The sequence below is a fragment of the Equus caballus genome, chromosome 6 (genome assembly GCF_041296265.1).
Source record: "Equus caballus isolate H_3958 breed thoroughbred chromosome 6, TB-T2T, whole genome shotgun sequence".
NCBI lineage: Eukaryota > Metazoa > Chordata > Mammalia > Perissodactyla > Equidae > Equus > Equus caballus.
The window spans coordinates 41,834,727-41,851,424 of record NC_091689.1 but is presented as its reverse complement, the minus strand read 5'-3'; the positions used below and the strand labels follow the sequence as shown (position 1 = coordinate 41,851,424).

General features: G+C 37.9%; 1 protein-coding gene across 8 annotated transcripts in view; it reads left to right on the top strand.

The window, feature by feature from the left end:
* ADIPOR2 (adiponectin receptor 2) overlaps positions 1-16,698 on the top strand; it is a 126,219-nt gene that overhangs the window by 102,122 nt on the left and 7,399 nt on the right. For all 8 annotated transcript variants that reach the window (XM_023642181.2, XM_070269131.1, XM_070269129.1 and 5 more), the window contains 3 exon segments: positions 8,809-8,928; positions 13,103-13,274; positions 16,131-16,317. In XM_023642181.2, coding sequence (XP_023497949.1) covers positions 8,809-8,928; positions 13,103-13,274; positions 16,131-16,317 — 479 coding nt within the window.

Below are 16,698 nucleotides of genomic sequence, written 5' to 3'. Positions count from 1 at the left end.
TGAACTAGTCTCTTTTCCTCAAAATGATACTTTTGCTTTCCCCTTTTGACTATTCTCTTTTATTTCATCTTTCCGAAGTTCTATTCCTCATCCAACCTTCCCTGAGCTCTATGCTTCCTAGCTTTAAGCTAGCTATACCTTATTTCTATTATACTCATTTATTCAGCCCATTTTTAGGTTGTAAGCCCATGGAAGACAGAGACTATATTTTTCTCATCTTTTAAAAAATCTTTTTAGGGGACCTGCCCTGTAGCTAAGTGGTTAAGTTCACATGCTCCACTTTGGCATCTTGGGGTCTCGCCAGTTCAGATCCTGGGTGTGGACATGGTACTGCTCATCAAGCCATGCTGAGGTAGTGTCCCACATAGCACAACCAGAGGCACTCACAACTAGAATATACAACTGTGTACTGGGGGGCTTTGGGGAGAAGAAGGAGGAGGAAGGAAAAAAAACAGATTGGCAACAGATGTCAGCTTAGTTGCCAATCTTTAAAAAAAAATCCTTTTAATGAATTATTTTTTTTGAGGAAGATTAGCCCTGAGCTAACATCCACTGCCAATCCTCCTCTTTTTGCTGAGGAAGACTGGCCCTGAGTCCGTGCCCATCTTCCTCTACTTTATATGTGGGACGCCTGCCACAGCATGGGTTGCCAAGCGGTGCCATGTCCGAGTCCGGGATCTGAACCAACGAACCCCAGGCTGCCAAAGTGGAATGTGCAAACTTACCACTGTGCCACCAGCCCGGCCCCTAACAAATACTTTTTAAACTGAATTACTCTGTTGAATTGAGTTGGGCTAAAACAGATAAATGCCCAATAGATTCACAAATTATTTTCATATTAGACTGATCTTAAAGGCTATTCATCTTTATCATTATCGTTGTGTATCTTTCCAAAGGAAAAGTATGCTCTTGAGAATTGTCATTTTAGGATGCGCTTTGGATAGATCATCATATCAGATATCATTGTATTTTGAAATATAACCAGCTTTAACATAGTCTTCTCAAGATGGACTTCACTGAGTGTAGGAGGAGAAAACATCTAAAAATGACTTTGTACTTCCTTCAGAGCATTGACCTCTCTGTAAGTGTAATATAGTGATTTATTCATTGAAAGCCTTCAGGAATTAAATTTTATGCCTTTATTTTAGGGACCTTTGGTTTTAATTGTTAGTCTTTCACGATGTTCTGTTTCTCTTCATAATTTGTTTTGATGAGGGTCAGAGATATGACAACAGAGGCAGAACATAGCATGTATTTAACACTTGTATGTGATCATCTTAATACAGTGCAGTTACTGTTGAAAGAGAGATCTTTGGATTCTATGGTTTAGTGGTCGCTGGATGAGAAGTTGAAAGTAATCTTGACTCATGACAAGGTAGTTCTTTAGAGTTAATATTGGAATACAGAGACTATTTTATATATAGTGCCCAGCATAGGCTTACCAAATCATCTTTATGTGGCATAGCTATCAACTTGCCTGTGTACCCTAGAGAAAGTGTTTTTTTATCCTGTGTTCTAGCCAGTGTTTGACTCTACCCCTTTATTCCTACTTGTTATCCCATGTCTAACCCAGGGAGTTGTAGTTACCACCACCCACTCCCTGTAGATCCCTAATTAACAGCTCCATAATGCTGGAACACATTAAATAGCTAATTATGGTCTAGTATGTTAGACATTGGATTTTTTTTGGACGTATTTCTGAGTATTGTGTTACAGGAGGGTGGGAATTGGGGATAATCCTTGATAAATCAACAGACATGTTGATACTTTGCACTTCTGAAGGAAACATTCTTTGATAAAAATGTAGACATTTTGCTGACGTGTCAGGATGGATGGAAGTATTTATCTCTACTAGATATGTATTTCTGACCACTGATCGCATTCTGCCTCATAACCACCAGAGATGGAATTATTACTGTTGGTGGTATTTATTAACAAAAAACTGACTAAAACTAAAAAACATCTTAGAAGTGTAATCTACAGTGAAATTCTTGCCTTACATGTGGGCTTGCATTCTCTTGGATTGAGATTAGCTTTTTTGGAAGAACCATTTGGGGTAGAAAGGGAAGTTCTAAAAGATGAGCAGATGAATACAGGCAGCTGTAAAGCTTTGCAAGTTTCCGGTATGCATGAGTTTCAGTTATCATGGATTAGTTAAATAATACCAGTCCCTCAACAATATGATTCAACTTCCAGTTACCGTGGCGTATTTACTGTGAATAATTGCATAAAGTACAAACTTCTCTGCTAGCTCTTAAGTGCATAGATCACTGTGCAAATAATAGACGTGCATCATGATTAGTAGCCAGTCACATCACGTCTTTGGAAAGGCTGTCAGGGACTGATTGGCTATGGTGCATCTGTTATTCATTTAATGTACAAGAGTACCAAGTGTATAGTTGGGTTGCTTTCCAGTGATAAACCCATCTGACCTTTTACAGAAATGAGGAGAGAATTGGCTAACAAAAATTGAAGTGAAGCAAAGAAATGAAAATGATAATGCTGAAAGTGAAAGTCAAATCAAACACAAATGGAGTTATAGACGCAATAGCTGACTGTGGGAGTGTTGACACTGCCACCATTGAAGAGTTTAGAGATGCAGCCAGAGGAGCTTAGTGAAGGCAGACTTGTCAATGTCAGTGAGTAAAATGACAAAAAGAATGAGGATGTCCAGAGAAGTGATGCAGGCAAAAAAGTCTAAGGGACTCTTAAAGATATTTCATGACGTTGAAAGCACAAAGAATAAAATGTTGAAAGCTGATCCAAACTTAGAAAGGAGTATGACAGTTTGCCAAAGCAGAGAAAAGATGCTCACTCTGTGTTGTAAGTTATACAAGAAGGCGGCAAGCACTATTCAAATTACTATTGGTACTTTTTTTTTTTTTACAAATTAACAATTCTCAATGTTTCTGTTTTAAAATAGAGCATACTAAATAAATACTAGTTTTACTATTTTTTTAAAATTTCCATGTACATTTAAAACTGACAGTTTTTAATGTTTTGACAATTTCTTTAAGGTCATGGAATAGTCATTTTCCCCATTGTTTATTAAGATTGCTTTACCTGATTTTGGCTTGCACAGTCATTTTTGCTATCTGCACTACCATGCGAAACAAGATCTGCCTCTGTGTGTTGTGGCCTTTTGGCCAAATGTCTGTTACCCACAAAATTAGGCAGTTTCATATCTAGAAAATAATCGAATGGAAAGAATAGAGCATGAACTTTGAAACTATATGGACCTGAGTTGAACTTCTCACTCAGGTGTTTTCTAGGCGTTTGACCTTGAAGAAATCATTTAAGCTCAGATTCCTTATCTGTAAAATGGTAGCTGTTCAAGTAATACTTTTTAAATTTTTTGAATGCCTACTATTTTGCCTTGGTGTTACTAGTAACTATTTAATAGTAAGTAGCTCATATTATTAGCATCTTTCACAGTGGAGCATCTGATAAAATATTTTTTTCTCTGATGTGAACACATAATACGGGACCATGGCATATATAATTTGAGATGTAAAGTCCCTGTCTCTCATCATTTCTTTAGAGCAGAGTTTCTTGACCACAATTCACATTTGGCCAGATAGTTCTTTGTTGTGGGGAGCTGTCCTTTGCATTGTAGGATTTTAACAGCATCTTGGGCCTTACCTACTAGATGCCAGTAGCATTCCCTCGACTTGTGACAAGTAAAAATGACTCCAGATATTGCCAGATGTCTGAGGGGAGGATAGAGGAGTGAGGAGAAGGCAAAATTACCCCTAGTCGAGAACTGCTTTAGACTTTTTAAGTATTTTCTTAATTTGTTTCTTTCCTTTCCTGTTTCTCTTCTTCATTTGTGGCCTTCTCTCTGTTGCCAAAGTGATAGTTTCTAAATTCAAATTTAGTAATGCTCAGCTTGGCCTGATCTCACATAATTTAAATGCTTAGCTTTGCCTACAAGATAAAGCCTAAAGCCTCTTAGTATCAAAAGCCTTTAAAGAGCTGTTCCTACCTAACTGCACCTCCATTCCTCCCCCTCCTGTTTTTTTTAAAAGCATTTTATTGAGGGATGATTTACACAAAAACATTTTATTGAGGAATAATTTAACACAGTAAAATACCCAAATCTTAAATATCTAGTACGATGATGCTACATATGTATGACTACCACACGAATCAAGATTCAGGTTATATCTGTTGCTTCGGAAACGTCTGTCATGCCCTTGTCCAGTTAGCCCCCTCCCCACCTCACACCCATTCCCACAGGTGACCGTGTTCTGGCCTCTACTGCAATAGATTTGTTTTGCTTGTTGCTGAACTTAATATAAATGGAATCCTACAGCACACACTCTCTTTATGATGTCTTCTTTCACTCAGCCTGTTTTTGTTACTTAGCCATATTGTTTTGCATGTCAGCAGTTCTTGTTTATTACTAAGTAGTATTCTGTCATATAAATATATCACACTTGTTTATCTGTTTTCTTACTGATAGACAATTGGGTTGTTTTTGGTTTTTGACTATTATGAGTAATGCTGCTGTGGGTCTCTTTACCTTCTTTTTAAATTATTTTTTTATTGTGGTAAAATATTTAACAGAAAATTTGCCATTCTAACTGTTTTTAAGTGTACAGTTAAGTGGCACTAATTACAGTCACAATATTTTGCAGCCATTACCATTATTTCCAGAAATTTTCATCATCCCAAATAGAAACTATACCTATCAAGGAATAACTCCCCATTCCCTCCTCCTCCCAGCCTCGTCCTTGGTAACCTCTAATCTACACTCTGTCTCTATGAATTTGCCTGTTGTAGATATTTCATATAAATGGAATTGTACAGTGTTTGCCCTATTGTATGTGGTGCATTTTACTTAGCTCAATGTTCTCAAGGTTCATCCACGTGGTAGCATGTATCTGAACTTCATTCCTTTTTATGACTGAGTCATATTCTATTGTATGTATATGCCACATTTTGTTTGTTATTCATCTGTTGATGGACATTTGGATTGTTTCTGTACTCACCTTTTTTAGCCTCACGTCACATTTACTTTTTGCTGCAGCCATGCTAAACTACATATTCTTTGTGTCATGCTTTTTCTTTCCTCTCTGTTTTTGGATACATGCTATTACCTTTACCTGTCATGCCTTTCCCCTGTCATATCTGTTGAACTCTTACACATTTTTCAGGGCTTAGTTCAGATGTTACCTTTCTGGAAAACTTCCCACCAGTGCCAAAGTTCACTGTTTTCCCTCTTCTCTTTGCATCAGACCTTTCTCATCCTGTTCATTAGCTCATTGCTGTAGTTACTTGCTTACGTGCATGTCTCCTCCACTAGATCGTGATGCCCACTGTAATGTTCTCAGTACCTAGGCCATCGTTAGAATGATAAAGACCATCGTTTATTTATCGCCTTCTGAGTCCTAGGCCCTGTGGTAGTTTCTTTTTGTTCATTACCTTTGATCCTTAAAACAGATCTGCAGTATAGGAACAGTATTGTTAAAATCATTTACAGATAAGGAAACTGATGCTTAGAGAGGTTGTATGTAATCTTGTGAAAGATTACAGAATTTATCAGTAGTCAAGTTTTGTCTGGCTTGAATCTCACTCTTAATCCATTATGGAAAGCCACCTTTTCCTAAAAAATATTTGACTAAATGAATAAACAGTGTTTTTGGTCCCTAATTTGTGATCAACCCAGACCATATAGGCTGCATTCTGAATGTACTTCTCTTTTCTTTCAATAAACCTGTATTAGCACTGCTGAAGACACAAAGCTGTTCCTTCCCCAACAGCAGTGTCATTGTCCCTTTTTCGTCTCTATGATTCGGACGCTGAACCATTCATCTCTCCTTCCTGTAGACGTCTATAGTGGTGAGTGCCTACTAAGAGAGGCACCCTATCCTCATTTTTCCTTATCTGAGTCTTTAAGATTAACTATGTGAGATCTCCTTTCTTTTGCCAGTGAGGCTGGCTTACCTTTTCCTATCAGCAGTCTTCTATGGATCCAAAGGCACTTTTAGCCTTATATTCAAAATTGATTGTAAGAAATCTCTTTGATATTTCAGATTGCAACTTAATCAGGTTTTACTTATGATAGTACTGGAAACGTTTAACAGTGGTTCTGTTTTATGTACTTATTTGTAGTTTTATTGGAAACTGCTGACATTTATTCATATAAGAATCAAGATTGAATCCTGTTTCTGTTTCTCTTTGTGAAGAATCAGATACATGTTGAACATACATAAATATTTGACCTATTTTATATTTTATATGTAAGTTTATATTTTATACTTTAAAATCAGTCTGCTAATCATTTCAAGTTGTCTATTTTCAGTTTTCATATAGTTGATTTTTAATGGAATTTTATCATTTTTTTTATGTTTACTTAGAGACGGTCTTTTTAAATTTTTTGTTGAAAATCTTTTAAAGCATTAGTTAATTTAGCCACTATGTAAGTGTATTAAATATTGCACAGAGCTGTTTTGGGAGCCATGGGGGAGAAGACAAACATCAACACTTAAAATTTATTTTCGGAAATGATACACTAAAAAAGTAAAATTTTATCAAACATTAATTAGGGGCCGGCTGGGTGGCTCAGCAGTTAAATGCGTGCGTTCTGCTTCGGCAGCCCAGGGTTTGCCAGTTTGAATCCCGGGTGCAGACATGGCACTGCTTGGCAAGCCATGCTGTGGCAGGCATCCCAGATATAAAGTAGAGGAAGATGGGCACGGATGTTAGCTCAGGGCCCGTCCTCCTTGGCAAAAAGAGGAGGTTTGGCAGGAGTTAGCTCAGGGCTAATCTTCCTCGAAAAAAAAAAAATTAAACAGTGTAAGTCAGTCAAACAAGAGCTGTAATCAGATTATTAGTCATCAAATAAGGGGTATAGAGTTTAAGTGCTAAAGAAGTTCAGAAGAGGAGGCAGTTGTTAGGGTTAGGTAGGGCATACATTCTCTGGTGAAATTGCTGCTTGTTTGGAGGGAGTGAAAAACAATGGTTTGTAGGCCTCCAAAGAGCCACAGTACATAAACAGATAGATAGTATATCTGTGTTAATTCAAATTTCATAGGGATGGGAGAAAGCAATCTGAAAATGCTCCTGGGAAGGCAGTGGGGAAAGTGGCAGCCATGAGGGAAAGGCTGAGAAACACTAGGCTAGGGTAGTTAAGAAAGAGTTTTACACAAGAAATGTGATAGGCTGGGCATTGCAGGGTAGATAGGTAAATTTAGGTAAGCGAAGAAGGGAAGGTGTTTTATTGGTAAGAATAGTAGAGAAGCAGACTTGAGATAGTTTTTTTGGAGAACATAATTTTTTAAAACTTGAAATTGGGTGTGTAATATATTTTGCATGCTGCTTATAGTCTCTAGTTTTCTTGAAAAGTGAAGAATAGGAAAATAAAATGTTAGGATTTGTTTTTAAATTTGCTCAGATTCAAGTGTGACAGGTTAGCTATGGCCTTTGCATGTTCCTCCTTACTAGTTAGTTTTCTGATGGGAGGCAGAGGATCAGTTCCTTTCTTCAGGCAGGCACGTTAGCAGTAGTTTATCTACTAGACTCTTAGATGTGGAATTACAGCTCTCTTAGGCTGTCCTTTTTCAAAGAATTACAGAATCAAGAAGTTTAGAGAGTGGAGAAGATTGTAGAGACTGTTTAGTTTACACTCCTCCTTTTAGAGGAAATGAGGAGAAAATTGAGGCTCAGAAAGCTTTAGAAGCTGTAGAAAGTTCCGTAGCTGTTAGTGGTAGAACCAGGCTTACTATGTGGGTCTCCTGACTTCTAGTCCATTGCCCTTCTCGCAATATCTATCTGTCTAAACTAGTATGAAACTTGATCTGGAAACAGAAATTTTAATTTTAGTGATTTATCCCTTAAGGTCTAACCAGATTGTCATTTATTCCTCCATTTCCCCAGACAAGTTGATCGTTTCCTCAAGAATGTGGGAAGACAATGGGTGTTGGATTTTTACTTTTCCACTTTACTAGTTTTAACTAAACTTTGGCAATTTATTTAACCCCTTTGCCTAATGTTCTTTATATGTTAAGTGGGGATAAGAATACTTATCTAATAAGGTGATCATCAGGATTAAGTTAGATGGCCTGTATAAAGTCCTTTCCTTTATGCTTGACGTATCTTAAGAATTTTGTAGGGGCCGGCCCCATGACCTAGTGGTTAAGTTTGGCGTGCTCCCTCTCAGCAGCCTGGGTTCACAGGTTTGGATCCCGAGTGCAGACATACACCACTCATCACCCATGCTGTGGTGGTGACCCACATGCGAAATAGAGAAAGATTAGCACAGATGTTGGCTTGGGGCTAATCTTCTTCAAGCAAAAAAAAAAGAGAAGGATTAGCAACAGATGTTCGCTCAGGGCAAATTTTCCTCAGGAAAAAAAAAAGAAAGAATTTAGTAAGTATTCTTTGCTCCTTTCCTTCTTTTCCCCTAGAGCACTTCCCACATTGTATTATGATTGATTATTTTATATGTACCAGGTGGGGATCTTGGAGATTATCTCCTTAGTAATTTCACACCTTTATATATATAATATTATGTGGTCTGTGAATATGATTCTTAAAACAAGAAACAAACCATTCAGGCCACCCCAGGAATTTGCTACTGAAACAAACATAGGAGTACTGTTGTAGCTCATTTGTCTGTCAGAGAAGAATTAAGTAACTTTTCTTTATTTTTAATACTCATAATTCTATAATAAACTGACTTTACTTATCAGAGGCCTTGTTTTGACCTTAGAGAATTTCATTATAATTCTTGCAGGAAAGTGTATGATTGCTTCATTTGACTCCTGGTCTCTGTTGTTGACTCTTTCTGTGATTGCCTTACAGAGCTCTGAGGAACATGAGTGCAATGGTGAAGCTTCTCAGGAAGATGAAGGTTTTATGGGCATGTCCCCTCTCTTACAAGCCCATCATGCTATGGAAAGAATGGAAGAGTTTGTTTGTAAGGTAAGAAGGCACTTTCTTGTCATTTCCATGCTATATATTTAACCCTTCCCAAACAGAAACCTTTAAGGAGAGTGGTAGTACTGTAACCTTTGGTTTGCTTTGTGGATGGATAATTTGTGGCAAAATGGAGACAGAGCAATCTCATGACTTTAACCCTCTTCAAAACACATTCATTTGCCTGCAGCAGCTGTGATAAAATTTTGATAAAACTAGAATATCCAGCTGGGAAACAAGTCTTTCTTGATCTAGGTTAACAGAGTAGATGTCTTGTTGATAGTTCATATAAGACAGGATGAACAAAATTGGGGGTGGTTGGTGCCTGGAGGTACTACAGTGCCATCTCAAGCCCCTGGAATCTGTTCTGCTGTTGGTGATGGCGTACGTGCTCCTCTTTCTAAGGATTCTGTGGGTGATCACACTACTCTTCAGATAGAAATTTCCCAGTTTTCATGCACATCTAGTGTGCTAAATATCTAGTGTGCTAAACTGAAGAGTTTAGCTGGTACACTTTTTGTCTGTAAGGTTTTTCTTCCAATTCATTATCTGATTCATTAGGACCTATTGTGGGGATTTTTTTTTTTCCCATCTCCCTAAAATGCTAAGGGTTGTTTTCTTAGAGAAAGTAGTCAGGTGGAGCCAGCCTGGTGGCACAGCGGTTAAGTTCACGCACTCCGCTTCAGCAGCCTCGAGTTCGTGGGTTTGCATCCCGGGTGCGGACCTACACATCTATCATCAAGCCATGCTGTGGTAGCATCCCTGTACAAAGTAAAGGAAGATTGGCACAGATGTTAGCTCAGTGACAGTCTTCCTCAAGCAAAAAGAGGAAGATTGGCAACAGATGTTAGCTCAGAGCCAGTCTTCCTCACCAAAACAAAAAGTAAGAAATAAAAGAGAATAGTCAGGGACACTGGCATATTTATTGTCACTTGATTAATCTGATCAGTAGGGGTCCTGGCAAGTATGATCTAAAGTCACCATAAGTCAATCTGTCTATGTGTGTATGTGTATATAAATTCATTTGTTAAACATTTCTGGAGAACACTTGATCATTTAGAGAGAAATTTTTGTGACTCTTAGTTTTGTCATGGGTTTTATGAAACCAAGACTTTTTATGCACATGGTTTTAGATCCTGAAAACTAAATTTAGGTTTTCCTACATTCACAGTGACACTAGAAATAACTGGGGCAAGCTGACTTAGAATATTATACTTTGGACCAGAGGCTGAGAAGAGAACATTGTAATCTGAATATAGACATCGCTTCTGAGATAAAAGGACGGGTGAGGAGTGGTGGAGGAGAGGTATAAACATCTGTGGGTCTACTTAGAGCCCAGGAAACTTTTTAGTGTTTGAAAGTTGGTGAAGAAAAAGCCAAGCAAAACAATAGATCCATTCTAGTGATCACTGTTCCAGGAGAATTAGCGTAAAGGGATACATCAAATTTGATGTTAGATCTCTCAAAAGTTGAATATTTAGTGTCTGGGCCATTAGGGATTTTTAATATTTATAGATCAATGGGGTACTGTAGCTAATTTAACTGCCTTTTTGTTCTCCTTTAATGAAAGTAAAAAATAAAGCAAATGAGACTTTCAATTTAATGGCTAATGGCAGAGTAAATGGGGCATTTGTTTGCTCCAAACTGATTTACTGAAGAAAAAAGAGTGGGCAAAAAAACTATTACCATTCCCTTATCATCCCCTAGCAATTTGTCTGAGAGCAAAGTGAAGAGGCTTCCTTGTTACAACGTGTTCTCCAGGGTTGTCCCACCCTGGTATGGCAGTGCAACTGACCATAATTGAAAACTGGCTATATCTAGTGACGCGAGGATTCGTTTTCTTGGATTGGTAGCAAGTAAACAGAGACAGTTTAAAAAGAAGTGTCCTGTGACCTTGCTGGTGTACTTTCCCTTTTGGAAAAGCTTTTCTTATAGGAATAGGGGAAATAAAATTACTTAGTGTTTATAGAGTATACAGATTTGATCTTGGTCTCTCTTTTTTTCTAGCCTATAATTGTTGTTGTTTTACCAGCATAGCCAGGCTCGTGTGGGAATGGGAGGTGTACTGTGGGTAGTTTTTTTTTTTTAATTATGTTTTGTGTATTGTATGGTCTAATACAAACCTAACGGGTCAGTGACAAGGTGTTTGATTTAGGCAGTGTCTTTATCTTTGGCCAAGCTGTGCTCCTCTTCTTTTTTCCCAGGGGGTTTGCATTGGCATTTGGCTTGACTCTAAGTTGAGAATGAGAATGCAGTGTCTCTTGAACATAACACTAATTGCAGTATAATTATGAAAGTACAACTCCTTGGCTCAGTTTTTAGACTAGTAGAATGTTTGTTTAAAAACAATGGGGAAAAATCACTCTGACATTATATGCATATATAACTAATAAGAAATTCCACATATTCTTTCTGACTATAAAAAGGGAGCATTTAACTGTTTTGGCTGTGTGTGGTAACACAGTGGCACTTTTGATATGGTCATGGTGGAGCTGTTGGTACATTGTGAACTACCTTGAGGATGTAAGGATTAATTTCTGTCTTCCTCTCCCTTTAGAAAATAAAGTTCTCCCAAAGTAAAACAGAGTGGCAGCATCTTATAAGGCTAATCCCAACAATAACTATCTTTTCCCAAGTTGAAATTAGAAGAAATTCGTTATCTTGGTGTGTCTCTCTTTCTCTCCAGAAAGTCCTATGGAAGATTTCAAACAGCTGCTTTTACAAGTGGTAGTACTATTATCAATAGACATTAAAAATCTAGATTAACTTTTTGGTATTATTTTATTGTATTGTATGTTGGGAACAAGCATGGAATGGCCAGATTAGCACCAGTAACCACAGGTCTCAAGTTTTGAGTTGAAAGGTTGTGAGAGGAAGGGGGCAGGGTAGAGAGTGAGTTAGTTTTAATAGAGTATTAAGAGGGCCACTTCTGCTCTTAAATTGTTAGTCCCCACTTCCTTTGGAGTTGCACAGAGGATCAGTTGTTTTACAAATGTCAATAAGGAAGGATTAAGGAGAGCAGAAAACAGGAAAGTGTTGTGGAGCAAAAGGAATGGGCATAGTAACTGGCAAATAAGTGACAGTCTTTCTGCATAGTAGACAGAGAGCCAAGCCTTGTTGTTTGTCACAAGATCCCGGAGGGGTAGGGGTGGGATCGTTGTCTGAAGCTGAAGCCTGTAGGTAGACCATGTTCCTGGCATTTTTCCTTACATCTTTCTAGCTAGCAGAAGCAAGTTAGTTTAGGATTAAGTGATCCTGTGATGTGAGCTCTCTGGGTTGAGAGGCGTAAAAGAACAGAGTGCAGAGGTTGACAGACTTTTTAAGGAGGAAATACCAAACTCCTGCTCCCTTTTCTTTTAGGGTCTGATGGGGAAGGGAAGAAAAAGGGGAGAAAGGGAGGATGAAGGGACTGGGAAGGCAGTTAAGGCTGAGCTGCTTTGCCATCTCTCCAGCATGAGGAGGGTGGATTAGTCATTAACTCTCAGACAGATAATAGCCTCTGGGGATGGTCAGGGTGGGTGCTAGGATTTGCTGACTTACTTATGAAGTGCTTTGGGTCATTTCATTTGATTCTCATAGCTTCCTTATGAAACAGTCAAAGCACTGTTATCCTCATTTTATGAGTGAGAAAACTGAGGCTTGGCAGTTTTGTGACTAATTAAAGCTTATTCAACTAGTTAATGGTAGAGATCCAAGATTTCTGACTCCTATGCTCTTTCTTTTCTACTTCGTCATATTTGCTGTAGTAAGAAGAGAAGGGAGAGGGAGAGATTTTAGCAGAAGGCGTTAAAGTGTGATTCTGTATGCTTTTTACACCAACAGGAATATTAAGTATAAAAATGATCATATTTAATATCACAGGGCTTTTCAGAGAGAAAGTCTGTTGTGGAGGATGAAGGAGGGGAATCTGTATGGGTGGGACTTTGGACCGCTCATCCTACCTTTAGCCAGACTAAAACAAAGCTTGAAACCACTCTTTTAGGGCATGTTCTTTAAGTTCATTTACTCTTTCCTTTTCCTGAGAAATGTCCCCATTTAAAAAAAACTTAGAATATAGGACATTATACATTTTGAATGTATTTTTCTTTCTAAAAATAAGTTATTTTTATCATTGTAAGACACTGTGGTAAGAGAGTTGTATGAGGCCAGTCTTGGTAAATTGACATTCTTCTTCTTCCAGGTTTGGGAAGGTCGATGGCGAGTAATCCCTCATGATGTACTACCAGACTGGCTCAAGGATAACGACTTCCTTTTACATGGACACCGGCCCCCTATGCCTTCTTTCCGGGCCTGTTTTAAGAGCATTTTCAGAATACACACAGAGACAGGCAACATCTGGACCCATCTCTTAGGTGTGTAATATCAATGGTGTAATGAATTGGTGATTCACTTTATTCCCTTTTTTCATGTATTTGAGAGTAAGGGCAGAACTTAAAAAATGTATTTGGGATTTGATATTTTGTTCTCTTGATTTCTAATGATGCAATTTCGCACTGGTTTACTCTGTGATTATCCTAGCTTGCACAATGATTCTATTACAGCTAAGTCATATTTTTCTCTACTAGATTTTCAGTGTCCTTGAACTAGGCTAAAGAAAAGATGCCATATAAAATGTGGTATAATATTTAAATCAGTACTGAGAGGATGGTCGTTATTTAGTAGGAGTAAGCTGGTTTTTCAGTCATTACTTAGAATATCTACAATTAAATTTTGATTTAGCTTGAAGTAGAATGCGATCTATAATATAATTTTCCATCACGATTGTATATTAAAGAAAGAATACACTGAGGGGAAGAATAGTTTTCTCAACAAATGATATTGGGGAAAACTAACTACATGTAAAAAACTGAAGTTGGACCCCTACCTCACACCATATACAAAAATTAACTCAAAATGGATCAAAGCCTAAACATAAGAACTAAAACTATAAAACCATTGGGAGAAAACATAGATGTAAATCTTTGTGACTTTGGATTACATGACAGTTTCTTAGAATTAACCCTTAAAGCACAACCAACCAATGAAAAAGTAGCTAAATTGGGTTTCACCAAAATTAAAAAGTTCTGTATGTCAAAGGACATTATCAAGAAAGTGAAAAGATAACTCACAGAATGGTAGAAAATATTTCCAAATCCTATATCTGATAAGAGGCTAGTAAAGAACTCTTAGAAATAGGCAGTAAAAAGACAACCCAATTTAAAAAATGGGAAAAGTATCTGAACAGACATTTCCCTAAAGAAGATCTATAAATGGCCAATAAACACATGAAAAGATGCTCATCATTAGTCATTTTGGGAAATGCAATGAGATACCACTTCACACTCACTAGAATGGCAATAATCAAGAAAATAACAAGTCTCGGCAAGGATGTGGAAAAATTAGAACTCTCGCACATTGTTGGTAGGAATGTAAAATGGTACCCCTATGAAAAACAGCTTGACAATTCCTCAGAAAGTTAGATTTATCTGCAGTTCTGCTCCTTAGATATATATACTCAAGAGACTTGAGAACATGTTCACACAAAAACATGTATATGAATGTGTTCAGCAACATTATTCATAGTAGGTAAAAAGTAGAAACAACTCAGATATCTATTAACTGATGAATGGATAAATAAAATATGGTATATCCATACAGTGAAATATTATTTGGCCATAAAAAAGGTTGAAGTATTGATACATGCTACAGCATGGTGAGCCTTGAAAATATTATGCTAAGTGGAAGAAGCCAGACACAAAAGGCCACATATTATTGTATGATCCATATACAGTAGTCTCTCCCCCTTATTCATGGTTTAAGTTTCTGTGGTTTCCGTTACGTGCTGTCAAGCATGGTCTGGAAGCAGATGATACTCCTTCTGACTATTGTCAGAAGGTCAGCCAGTAGCCTAATATCGCAATGCCTGCATCATTCACCTCATTTCTTCTTACCATGTAGGCATTTTATCATCTCACATCATCACAGGAAGAAGGATAGAGGGAGACCACATTCACGTAACTTTTATTAAAGTATACTTGTTAATAATTGTTCTATTTAATTTTTAGTTGTTGTTAATCTCTTACTGTGGCTAATTGATAAATTAAACTTTATCATAGGTATGTATGTATAGGAAAAAACACAGTATACATAGAGTTCGTACTATCCATGATTTCAGTCATCCACTGGGGTCTTGGAACTTATCGCCCATGGATAAGGGGGGACTACTGTACATGGAGTGCCCAGAATGGTAAAATCCATAGAGACAGAAAGTAGATTAGTGGTTGTTGAGGGCTAGGGGATAGTGGAGAATGGAAGGTGTCTGTAATAGGTGTAGGGCTTCTTTTGGAGGTGATGAAAATATTCTGGATTAAATAGTGGTGATGGTTACACAACCTTTTGAATACACTGAATAGTTTCTGGCCTTACCCATTTGGCTTGTATTTCTTACTTTGGTTTCCACTGTGCCCCCAAGTTCCTGCCTGCTAGTATAGTGAGAGTAGAATAGAGAATCAAATCAAGTTCATTGCTGACTTCCAATTCAGGGTAAATGTTTTATTAAATGGATCAAACAGAATCACTTAGCAGATGTCTAACTTCTTAATTTCTGTGCCTTCCTTCTGTTAAGTGGCCCTTCTATAAGCAAATAAAAATATGTTATCTTACTGTGAAGAACAGTTTAAAAACCAGTTATGAAATAGCCTGAATAGGCATTTTACTGTCCTTAATTCTTGAAGTTTTGGGCCAACTGGTGAGGACCAGAGAAGCATAATGTTCCTTGACAGCTGTCGGTGGAGGAAAGCTGTACTTGTTGGCACAGTTTGGAGGTATTGGAACTCATTGCAAAAGCAAATGCAGAATGGGACCTTTGAAAGCTGGGCTTCAACATAATGTGCCAAAAACTTTATAAAGGAAATTTCTTACTAGATGTAGAGGTAGAAGTGGACTGATTTAGTCTTCTAAGGAGTAGCAGCATTGCCTGGTTTCTTTTTGGATTATACTCTTGGATAAATAAGTTATTCTGTATATCAGTTTATGAAGCTAAGGACTATATGATACCAGCAATGTTTGCAGTAGATGAGAATTTTGGGTAAGCTTTGGTTATTTGGCAAATTTTTCTCATGGAACTTTCAATTCAAACATCATTCTCATTGTGAAGGATTGAAAACATAACGTATAACACTGTTTCTTCAGAAGCATGATCTCTTCTCTCCCCTGTGCTCTCTTCTTAGGTTGTGTGTTCTTCCTGTGCCTCGGGATCTTCTATATGTTTCGCCCGAACATCTCTTTTGTGGCCCCTCTGCAAGAGAAGGTGGTCTTTGGATTATTCTTCTTGGGGGCCATTCTCTGCCTTTCTTTTTCATGGCTCTTCCACACAGTCTACTGCCACTCAGAAGGGGTCTCCCGAATCTTCTCTAAGTAAGTATCGTTAAAGACCATTTTTTTTTTTTTAAGATTTTATTTTTCCTTTTTCTCCCCAAAGCCCCCCGGAACATAGTTGTGTACTTTTAGTTGTGGCTCTCTCTAGTTGTGGCATGTGGGACACCGCCTCAGCATGGCTTGGTGAGTGGTGCCATGTCCGCGCCCAGGATCCAAACTGGTGAAACCCTGGGCCTCCGAAGCAGAGTGACAAACTTAACCACTCACCCACGGGGCCGGCCCCGTTTAAAGACCATATTTTGATCAGTGATTTAAGAGTCAGTGGGTTAGGGAAAAACATCCAGCAGAGTTGGCAGAATTCTTGATACCATCTGATGGGAACTTTCTTTAAAAATTAAAGCAAGCATCCCAGTTTGCCTC